Raw genomic sequence first — 12,327 nt, 5'->3', positions numbered from 1 at the left:
TAATAGAAAATTGTGGTTTAAACTATTAAAATGTTAATAGAATTGCAAGCTTTGATCTGTCTCTTGATGCATACTTGCAGGCCTATGTGGGCTAAAAAAGGACATTTTTTGAAAAATATAAAGGAATTATATGTTCGTGCTATTTGTATTCACTGCTTTTTGATGCAGTGAGAGTGATACAATATATTATTACTAAATTTTTATCTTGAAACCTAGAACTCACCATCTCTCGATTTCTAGGTCATCATCTTCTCCATTATATCACACTGGCTCCCTTATTTGGGCTATAATTCACTGCGTATTGCTATAGTAATGTAAGTTTTTTTTAACGAAATAGTTTGGTAATTTTGGATTATTTTGAAAGGCATGTATTAAATTTAAGCAATTAAAATCTCCATTTATTTGATCTGTTTTTAAGAAGCAAACTACTAATTGTACTAAGGTATTCAGGTAATATAATTCTCAAGGTAGGTAATTAAATTGTGCTTAGGCAATCACTTGCTAACTTTGGCAGAGGGAATTGTACCAGAAACAGTGCTAGCTATAGAACAGAATGGTACTGCTCTGTTAGAGAACTTTGCAGCTGGTACTTGTACAAATTAAATGTGAAAGCAGAGAATTGGGTCAGGCAATCTAAGCCAGAAGACAAATGAAATGAATTTTCCTTTGTTTTACAACCTGCATTGATGAAAAGATGCTCATCCTAAAACTTGAAGTGAGATGCTAGACATGGTTACTCAGATGTAAGCCTCACTGAATAACAAACTATTATATTCCACTGAGTCTATCAGGCCAACTTGATTGCAGTTTACCTATTGTCTATAATTTACATTCAGAAAAAACTAAAATAGCTTTAAATACTTTTAGTTTTTGGTAACAATGTTCTTTTGAAAAAGTATTTGTATTTTGATGTCAGCTGATTTGAATATAACTATTTTTTTTTATTTTGAGCTATGCTTCTATAAATATAGCTGAGGAAAAAAATGATTTTTTTCCTAAAACAGATTTACATAAATGTAGACAGGTATACACATATTTATTAAATAAGTTGTTTTACATTTAACTGGGATGTACCAATTTATTTTCTGGATTCCTTTTATATAAATATAACATAAAGACTGCTAAGGATTTGTAGAATCGTGAAATAGGAATGTTCTTAGAGATGACTACTTAAGTATTAAGCCTTTGCTTCTCTTAATCCACACTGGCATTATAATAAATCTCTTACTTGCAGCTGGTAAATAGTAACCTAGCATTAGCCTCATTTCTGTGTTTGGATACAGATATACATTTATTCACACACATTCATGCACAAACACACAATATAGTTCATGGATAGCAGTCCTTTTTTGTAAACTAATGGCTCATATGCTTCCACTCCGTGAAATAGTGATGGTGATTAGTAGTGGTTCAGGTTGGAAAGAGAGAAGTAAAAAAAACATAATTTACATAAATGTAAAACATCAGTCACTTTTGTTTTCCAGGAACTATTTCCAGTGGCAACTAATCAGAGGCTTTGCTGGCAGCACCACTGATTGCAATGATCACATGTTCCTAGCAGAAACCCTTAGTAAATAATAAGCAGCATCCATCTTCTTTGAGTGAAATGTAGACAGTGGTGGTTTGGAACTGGCTAATCCTAGTCATGGCTCCAAGTATTTTTTTCATATTTTTTCATCACCATTAGTTAGAAGCATAATATACAGAAGTACATTCCATTATATATGCACATTGTTTCTTAGACAGCAATCTTGCACACACCACACAAAGCTGTATCAAGATTTCAGCAATTAGGATACAGTATGATCTCTTGAACCACTGGTTTAAGGGCACACTACAAGAGCCAACTGCCGCTGTCTCCAAATGTTAATGGTCTTGATAGAAAGCTTGAAAGCAGGAAGCAACGACCTCTCCCTTCCTTCAGAAGGAAGGGAGAAACGTGCCTAGTCATCATATTACTTTACAGAAAATAACTACCACCATAGAATTATGCAAAGCATTTCCTCAGTCACCTGGCAACCAAAGCAGCAGGCAACAATTAGACACATTTTTTTTAATATTTTGACCATTTTTCTCAGAAGATTCATCATTTGCAGGTGCTGCAGGAAATCTATTCAATTGGAATAGTTTGGGTTTTGTTCTTTTTCCCCCCTCCTGAAGGGATCCTCCAATCCCAGATTAAAGTTAAAAAACCACACCCAATTAATTGAGAAGAGTGCCTGAGAAAATCAGCAGCAAAACTGCCTGGCTCCTAGAGAACTGATCACCCATTGTACTCCAACCCCCTTACAAGGGGATCTCTCCTTACATCCTTCTAAGTCAGTGGTTCTCAACCTTTTTAATGCTGCGACCAGCAACTGATGGTAAGTCGAGGACTTTCCCTGACAGGGAGCGCCGCGCATGCGTGGTGCCACCCCCTGCGCTGGCCAAGGCCTAGCTGGCAAGGGGCAGCGACGGTGCAGGGTGACCACCGGCTGGGCCACCAGCTGGCCCAGCCCAGGCAGGTAAGGCACCTGCCGGACCCCACCCGTGCCAGAAACCCTCCCTGCACTCACCAGCCTCCCACCTCCCACCCCTGGCCCTCTTTTACTTACTTTTAGTAGTTGCTCAGCAGGGAGGGAAGCTTTCCTTGCAGCACCGTTTGCAGACTGGGGCTTTTGGCGGGCTCAGCAGGGCAGAGACAGCCTGGACAATTCCTATTGGCTTTTGAAAGCCAATAGAGTTAGACTCTATTCAAGAGAGTTTATTCTATTGGCTTTCGAAAGCCAATAGATTCTATTGGCTTTCGAACGCCAATAGAATAGAGTCTCTTGAATAGAGTCTATTCTATTGGTTTTCAAAAGCCAATAGAATAAGAGGGAGTAGCACAGCTAAAGAAAAGGGGAAAAATTGGCGGACAGCCTTGTTTGGCGACCCCCGTGAAATGGTCGTTCGATCCCAAATGGGGTCGCGACCCACAGGTTGAGAGCCGCTGTTCTAAGTGCAACAATAGAAGGTAGTTTGGGGTGAAAGGATGCCTGGCTATGGGTGACCTTGAACCTGGATCTTCCTACTCCTAGACCAGGGGTAGGCAACCTTGGCTCTTTTATGACTCGTGGACTTCAACTCCCAGAATTCCTGGCTGGCTCAGGAATTCTGGGAGTTGAAGTCTACAAGTCATAAAAGAGCCAAGATTGCCTACCTGTGCCCTAGACCAGTGTTTCCCAAACTTGACAATTTTAAGGCATGTGGACTTCAACTCCCAGAATTCCACAGCCAGCTGAAGTCCTCATGCCTTAAAATTGTCAAGTTGGGAAACACTGCCCTAGACCAACATCCTAATCATCACAGCACAGAGGCCTATCTTTTTTGTGCCAACTGAGAAGTCACAAAAGCAAACTTTCCTTACATGGTTTCAATGGGAAATGCTTAAGCCTGAAAACTCTTTGCAGCTAGTGCCTTTGTATATAAATCCACCGCACATCTCATAAATGTTCCACTTTTTCCTACAATCGTAAGTTAGTCAAATCATGATGTCTTCTAAAGAATTCTCAGCGTGGCACCCAAAGTTTTATAGATCACTTTTAGGAAACCTTGCTGCTGGGCAAACCTGGTGGCTTTTCAGCACTGGGTAAAGGGAACAAGGATGAATGGTGTATACACACAGACCTTTGGATTATAACATGTATCTTTTTAACAAGTGCAAACTTTAGAAATGCCCGTTTGCTCAGCTGCACACTATAGCATGTGGAGTGGTGCCTTCTTCTAGTAAAGAAAGTTTAAGGTCCTTGAAATTAACAAGCAAGGGAAGAATTCAACATACAGGTTTTTTTTTTTTTAAAGAAAAATCCCTGGAAACATCACATGGCTAGAAGGAAGAATTTAACTCCAGTTGTGGCTGAGAATCTACTTAGATTCAAGAAAGAACCAATGATTTATGACAAAAATGCCTGTTCCAACTGTGCTCATAAGCTGAAGAGGTGCTATACATTTTTTAAGGCAAATATGTATATAGCCAAAACAACCTTTCTCCAGTATTCTGATTGAGGAAGCAGCAGAGAACATATCTGACCACAACATTTCAACAGTCAGAAAATAAGCTCTAGCAGAGAATATTTCTGGATCCCACCCTACTGCACACAGCTCATTAAGTAAACGTTAACATCCCAGCGTGAAATGGCTGACATACTTGGTTTCCAAAAACTGTTCCTTCACATTCAAAGAAATCTTGGATGTATTCCCAGTTTCTGGAAAATTCAAACTGCAGCTGCTTCAGGTTCAGACAACACAAATGTCCACAAAGCTTGATTAAAATGCAGCACTAAATTGGGGTGGATGTGGAAGTAAAGTTGTGGTACTTGCATGTTAATTAACTTTTTAACTTAACACATCTTGTCATGCAAAAACCTCCCTTAAGAATCCAGAATGAGTTGTCAAGTACTTTAACAAATATTAGCACAGCAGTACAGTATTTGTTTTAGTAGATCAAGTGATCAAGTAATGTTGTTTTGTAATTTAATAAAGATGTTTCTGTCTTGGAGGATGTATATAGAAATATTTATACAAACACTGCAAGGTTTTATTTTTGGGAAAAGGTAGCAAACAAAAAAATTGGTAAAGGTGTTTTGGCATACTTTGCATTTTTCCCCTTGAGATTCTTTCTTCCCCACTTGTATGTATGCATATCTATACATATGTTTATTTGCAGAACAAACATGCCCTTTTTTTGTAATCAATATGCTTGAGGAAAAACTCTGTAAACTCAGAAGTTCTGAGATGTTCATATTTTTTTTTTCCAGAATCAGAAAAACCTTTTGGATTCTCCCACATATTTGGAATTTTGAGTTAATCTAGTTTCACCAAATGACTGACATAGTAGGTAAGTCAAATAATGCACATACATCTACACATATGTATGTACAATATATATGAAAAACCAGCAGTTGAGATTGTTCCTTAGCCAAACAAAACACTGGTCTGGGGCCATTAACATTTTTATTTCTCAAGAATCAATTTAGGAATTACATAGGCTGAGGGACACGCTCACATACAGTAATCTACATTCAGCATAACAAAATTGACAAAAGCGGCAGGGGTCTGAATACTTTCTGAATGCACAGTAGATAATGCAAGGCAATGCAGATACTTCAAAGATTTTTCAACTTTTCCCTTTAAAGGGATTTTTTAAAAGATGAAAGAGTAACTCCTCCAATACATTTTCTTTTGCTGAATTTAACCTTAATTTCATAATGTCAGAGATTGTGTAGGGTTTTCTCCTTAAAGTCTAGCTATTTGACTTGCTCCCCAGCTGTGGTGCCACCACCTAAGAGCAAGTTATTTATAGATAAACATCTTCTTGCTACAGTTATCCGTAGCAAGAAGTATCTGTCATGATGTAAACAAAATCCACTTCAAAATATAAGCCACCCCTGCAATTTTAGTCTTTTTGCTGTTATGTAATCAAGATCACATTAGAAATCTATAGCTTATTTTAGTATATGCTTTCTAACAAACATATTTTAAAAGAATTGATATTTTACTACTGCGTTTTAGGAAAAAACAAATTAAAGATTTTTTTATTCTAAGAGCCAACAATATATTGAAGCAACTGAAAACAGAAATAACTATGATTATTTAAAATGTCCATCTGTTAGTAAAATTCCTTTCACATTTTAGTAATTACAAATTACCAGGCAACCCATGATCTATTGGGTCATTTCAGACATACTTCTTTACCTAAAGAGAAGGAGAATGACCATAGGTAAGAAAAAAACCAGAACTTCCGAATTCCTGTTGGCTTCCTCTTTGACTTTCCTTGTGGGAAGCCAGCAAGGAGCATTGGGAATAATGATCACTTGAATATGGCTGACTGCGGCAGCATGGCAAAGCTGAAGTGGCCACTATTACGCCAAATTTAATTCCCATGAAATTAATGGGTCCTGGATTTTGGACTCATTCTTTAAGTTAGCATACCCCATTAGAGGTATGTTGATTCAAAAGCTGTTGCCACGTGATGCACTGTTTTGCCCAATTGAAGGTTATAGACAGACTGGAATGTTTTAATAATATGTAGCTAGCATACACACATTGTGCATTCTTCGTATTTCATCTTTAAAGCAACCAAGTCTGAACTCATTTCAGAGAAGGCTGTTCAGGGTTTTCATCAGAGAAAGAGCATGAATTCAGCTCACTTAAGAACAATATCCATGTCAAACAATTGATTAAACTTCTACAATATAAGTAACTTTTGAAAATCTTTAAATATTACTTTAATTAATTGTTTTAAAATAAACAAGTTTACACCAGTGTTTCTGTGGGGATAAAGCAATTTGACAAATACCCCTCAGTTTTTCAGTCGTTTTAAACCTTCTAGTAAGCAAAATCAGATTTCTGTATTATGTTATAACCAAACAGAGGAAAAAACAGAAGCAATACATGATTTTGTTGAAGTATTTATTGAAAGTGTACAAGTTCCATAAAGGTGAGGAAAACATTTTTTTTTGTAAAAAAATTCAATAAAATTTCTTGTTGACATATTGTACATCAATCATTAAAATAAAAACAATAGAAAAACAAATGCCCAAACACACCAGTGTGCACTGAGAAGAAAAATTTTAAAAAATCTTACATATTCAAACATAATTGGCCTTTGCAATTATAGCACATAGCTGTAACACCTTTATCCTTAGTACTGGCTCTAGCAAGAAAAGATGAACCTGGAAGGAAAATACACCCCATACTACTGGCAGTGAACTGCTGTAAAGAGGTTACTTATACAATATTTAGGTAGAAGTAGAGTGGGAGGAAAGATACAACTTCATGAACATTTTATTGGCATTTGAAACCAGAACTCATAAAAACATTCCTGCTCACTAACTCACGTTTGAAAATTAGTTATTCATGTGTGTGAGAGAAACAGAGACAGGAAGTCACAGAGAGTAATTTGATCTTTTTGATGTTTTTTGATATTCTACGTATGACTTCAATTAGCCACAAGTGTAGTTGAATAGTTTTATGCTGAAGTATGTACTATAAAACATAAAAATCTTCAAACTTGCTGTCTAGTCAAGTGGTGCAGCTACCTTCACGTGAAAATCAACCACAAAACTTCTCTATAGGATCCAGTTTCAAGTCACCAATAGCTTACATAAGCAGACAACCACGTCATCAGAAATAATGTTTTTTTTCTATGATGACTAGCATTGGTGCAAACTGAAGTAAAAATTGCAGCATCTTATGTTGTAAGCATTAAGTATATATGCAATTTGTTACAGGTAGTCCCTGATTTACAACCATTCAATGACTATTTGGTTAGAACAGCACTGAGAAAAGTGACTTATGACTGTTTTTCACACTTATGACTATTGTAGGTTGTGTGACTGGGATATATTTATGACCGCTGCAGTGTCCTGGGTCATGTGAGATTTTTTTGTGACCCTCTGATAAGCAAAGTTAGTGGGGGGGGGCAGATTCACTTAACAACTGTTACTAACTTAACAACTGCAGCAATTCACTTAACAACTGTGGCAAGAAAGCTCATAAAATGGGGTAAAACTTACCTTAAGTCTTGCTTAGCAATGGAAATTTTGGACTCAATTGTGATCATAAGTTGAGGAATACCTGCATTGTTCTCCAAGGCCTTTGCAGGGCAGAACTTTGCTATCTGTATCATTTAAAGTACTCCCCTGCCTTAGAGTAACAAACAACCCACCAAGGCAAAATTCAATGCTATCTTTAGACTTCTCATTATTAAGGTTTCCTCTTTTCCCTAAATGCACTCCAAAAACATGAACAGAATATTATTAGGGTGTACAAAGCAATATCAATGTTCTCCATATCATTGTTTATTCTGTTGGTGATGGAAATAAACTATATACTACAGTCCAGAGCAGGCCTATTGATGAATTTTGATCTGGCAAGAATCCCCTTTTCTCTTATCTTTTATAACCAATGTGTAGAAAATAGTCAGCAAATATTTAGTCAGTTCTTAATAATGCACTTTGTTATATGCTACACTGAACATGATCACAAATCAGTTGAAGACATTAGATTTTTAATGTCTTCACATGTTACATTACGACGTTGTAATTTCTATTTCCAAATACAGGATACAATGATTCTTTTTTTGACAGATTTCAGGAATCTTTGCCATATGACCACTTCTGTTCAATTTTCATGTCAGCAAACAACTTCTATATTAAACAGGCCACTATTTTTCTGTCTTTTTCTTGATTTTCAACTCCAAAAACTTGCAACTCATGTAGTATACATTTTTAACTAACTTGCAAAGAGGCACAGAGATAAAGAAAGAAGTGTGTCTTCCTTTATGTGTTGTTCATTGAATCTCATTTTGCCATTTGAAACCTGTCCTTAAATCTATTTTGCTTTCTTTCATTTTCCCAATTTTTCTTCTCCCCTTCTCTCAATGTTGCTGCTTCTCTACACGCTGGGTGAAAATAAGATGTACTCCCGTGACTGCAAGCAGGGAATATTGGCAGCTCTCCGACAAAAGAGAGCAAGGGCCAAGGGTACATGAAGAACACCCCGTTCCACTTTGGGGACTGCCTTTAGGAATAAGAGGAATTATCCTTTCTCTTTTTTTTCAAATAGATAGTAGGCCTCATGAACTATTAACCATGAATCATAAAAGGCAAAGAAACCATCTTCTTTCTCAAACCAACCCCTGGAAAATGCTTCTCAACAATCTCCCAAGTTCTTTAGCTGCATTTGGAAGAGAGAGAATACTTGGAGCTCTCCAAGTGACTTGGAAGTACAATGCCTCTGACTGTGGAAAAGAGTCCCGACTTCTCTGCCTTGTTTTTACAAATTTCCTTGTACTTTATCATTCCTACCTCTCTTGAAATCATTAGCTTAAATGCTTGCATACCACAGAAGGGTAACTTACCACACAGACAGCTAATATGAGGTTTGAAGAAACATCAAAACTGCCATTTTAAACAAAAACTATGGTTGCTATGAGCTAACATCTTGTGGCTGCAAATCAATTGAGTCCTCTCACTGCATAAAAATGGAAATATTTTAATCAAGCCCTTGCTGGTGATGACATATAAATCCTTAATTTATTACAATCACAGGGGCTAAATACCTTCTGTTCTCTTAATAAAAGTTGAAGTGTCAGTTTTTTAAATGTGCATTTGAAGGCCAGCCTCAAATGTCTACTAACACATTGATGTTCTGGCATCAATGAGGACAGTAAAAATGTCTAAAAGATTTCAATATATTCAACTTGAACACACCTTACACAGATTCATGAAAACAAAGTGTTTTGGGTTCAAAGACCCACTATTTTTCATTATTCCTAATTGCAATTTGGCCCTTTAATATTTCCACAAATCCCCTGAAGGATTTGACACAATCTGTCAAATCTAAACTGCTCCTTAACATGAAACAACAAGAGTTGATATAAAGTGCAGATATCCTTTTGCACAAATATACCCAACGCTCTTGTTTCATAAAGCTGGAGCATTAAACATTTTGAGAATGCACATATGTGTCTAGCAGTAAAAGAGGCTTCACATTGTTTGAGCAATGCCTTTTTTTTTTTTGCAAGATACTGTTCTCTCACACAACCTACATCTGCTTTAAACTAAAATTAAAATACCTTTAAGTCAAGTAAGAAATACTTAGCTCTCCCATTATAAATGTTTCATAGAGTAAATCTAGATGACCCACAAATTTAAGACTGTGGAATGGGTGTAAGACTATTTTGCTCTGCTAAAATATCTGAATACAGAATAAAACAGAAATAAAAATAAAGCAATACAATATAGGATCAAAATACAACAGCAATCAAATAATACTTTAAAAAGACTTCCACAAGGATAGTGTTGTCTGTCCAGCCCCTTCATGCATTTGCTTGGACCAGTGGAGAGAAAACAGACCTGGGCATATAATGTCATCTCTATTCTCACAAACCTCCATATGTTCAGAAAAAAAGTTGGAAGAGCTCTATTCTGGTACATTCATGTACCATAAAAGCAAATACTGCTCCTCATTTGCTTTAGGAATGGACTACAGCAGAATGCAAGATCACATTAACAACATACGTGATCTTGCATGCAAGTCCAGCTATCTTTCAGAGCCTCTACTGATATGTCAGGCTGGAGAAAGTTGGCGGAGAAGAGGGCTCTATAAGTGCAGTCTCCTCTCTCCCCTCCCTGCGTTCAGGAAATACCAGAACGGGGCTTCTATGGTAGCAAATGCAAAGAAGTGTTTTGGTACCTTAAAAACGAACAACTCTATTATAGCATTAGCGTTTCTGCATCAGAACCTATGCTGTTAAGTGGACAAAGCAACCATCTACCTGGGTAAGTCAAAATGCAAGTTTTTACTCAGTTGATTATTTTTAACAAGAACCAAGAGGCCAAACAATGTAGGAGTAATTATTTAAAATATTGTATTACTAATGCAGCAAAACAAATGGAAGATCCACTTGAGGTGGATGTGGTCCATTTCCAACTAACACTGCATCAAAAACATGCTGATGCTGCTATGTCTGTTTATCTGCCAGTCTGGAATTAGGTTACATTGCTATGATACTTTTGTTTACTTAAAGATACCAGAATATATTGCTTTCTAAATGTAACTTCTTTCTAACTATTCCCCCAACTGCTCTATCTTGTGTCATTTAATCAGCTTGGTAAATACACTTTTCTATCCATTATTAGCTCAGACCCTTTCACAAGCAAACGTAACAACAGAAATTTCTTATCTTCAATTCTTCCATAAGTATAGTTCATTTTAAAAAAAAAGCACTAAAAATGAAATGGGCCACATCAATGAAAGCATAAAAAGGTTCTTAGCTTAACACCCTAACAATATTGCTACTCCAAAAGGAGACATGTCCATTGAAATAAATTGCTTCAACAATATCATGCCTGACAAACTATTACCCTCAACAGACCCACAAAACAGTACTTTGACAAGCAAAAACCACCATGCATGCATGGCCCCTTTAAGATCATATGACTATAGGGTTTATATAGTATAGTGGCAAGACATGATAGAATCAGGTATATATGCCAAAGGCAATTCAAGATTTTGACAGTAACATAAAAAACTAAGTTGTCCCAAGAGGCACCGTTGTGACAGTTAGTTGGCGTTCTGGGGAAAAAAGGATGGAAACATGTCCTGAAATACAACATTAGAAATAAATCACGACATAATTAGCTGAAGTGCACTAAAATGCTATTTTCAGACAAGAAATTCCACACATGTGCTTTTTTCCCCTTCCCCTGCCCTTCAGCATGTGACAATATTGCTTTTCTTCTTTGTCTGAACGATGTTACGCTAATCTGGGAAAAGGAGCAAAATCAGCTGGTCTTATGACAGAATACTGAAAAAGTTTCAATCCATTGGTCCCAGTGAAAAAGATGTAGCAAGGAAAGTGCAATTATCCTGATGAAATTTCAAAAAATAAAAATAAAAATGCACATTTGTAAATACTATCTTCATATGAATTAATGATTTCCTTTTTTTTTTCTCCTGAAAACAGATATTCTGCTAAGAAAAGTTGGGATGTCTTTTTCATTGTTCAAACTCAAAAGTTTACACTGAAACGTAAAGTATCTGAAAAAAAAAAAAAGAGGTCCCTCCAGTTGTGAGGAGTTGTGGAGATCTCCCTTCTTTACGGTACCAAAGCAGCATGCTCAGAGTCTGCACCTGAATCATCCCAAGACAAATGCAGTTGGCTCTCGGCTGCTCCTTTTTTTCCTAGATCTCACAGAAGGCTGGCATTCATGGCAGGGTGTATATGATACTACCTATGACCTGTTTATGGAACGATCGTCTGTTGTGATGTAAAGAGATGTCATCTGGAAAGTTTAATCACAGTTGTTTCCATAACCGCCCCCCTCCCCCCAAACAGCCACGCAGAGCTTATCCTTCAGTTTCTTCGCTATGTCCTGACTGCTGGAGCACAGGCATCTGTGATATTACTTTGCTCGTTCCACGAGAGAGCCGCTCCTGGTCTGTGTTTGCAGAAAGGGAGGCCATGGAAAGAGGTTGCAGCAGCGTGGGGGTCATACCAGTCGTGACGGTCAGATTATGAGTAGCACCTTTGAGTGTAAGATCTTGTGTGGGAAGAAGGGGCTTGAGAATGCTGACAAGGCAGAAGGCAGAGCCACTTTTAGGAATAAAGTTAACTTTATTCTTGTCAGGACAATAAAAGGCTGGAATTTCATGCAAAGGTTTTGGCCTACAAACAGAAAAACAACGCCACAGGGTGTTAACATTTGGAAGTTAAAGATTAGCAAAGTTAAAGGCTGCAAGGAATTACCTAAAGTTTACAGTATGTGGTATGACATAGCATGAAATACTTTTCTCTTT

The 12,327-nt window shown here is 37.0% G+C and overlaps 1 protein-coding gene across 2 annotated transcripts in view; it reads right to left on the bottom strand.

Moving 5' to 3' along the window:
• Window positions 1–6,418: 6,418 nt before the first annotated feature.
• Window positions 6,419–12,327, bottom strand: part of FAM117B (family with sequence similarity 117 member B) — a 46,063-nt gene continuing 40,154 nt past the window's right edge. For both annotated transcript variants that reach the window (XM_039354651.1, XM_039354660.1), the window contains exon 8: window positions 6,419–12,196. In XM_039354651.1, the coding sequence (XP_039210585.1) occupies window positions 11,878–12,196 (319 nt within the window). In that variant the 3' untranslated portion in view covers window positions 6,419–11,877. The remainder of the gene's footprint in view (window positions 12,197–12,327) is intronic.

Source organism: Crotalus tigris, unplaced genomic scaffold (assembly GCF_016545835.1).
Source record: "Crotalus tigris isolate CLP2741 ecotype Arizona unplaced genomic scaffold, ASM1654583v1 scf7180000017568.13789103, whole genome shotgun sequence".
Lineage (NCBI taxonomy): Eukaryota > Metazoa > Chordata > Lepidosauria > Squamata > Viperidae > Crotalus > Crotalus tigris.
Note: the sequence above shows the minus strand (reverse complement) of the source record. Positions and strands in the feature narration are given on the sequence as shown.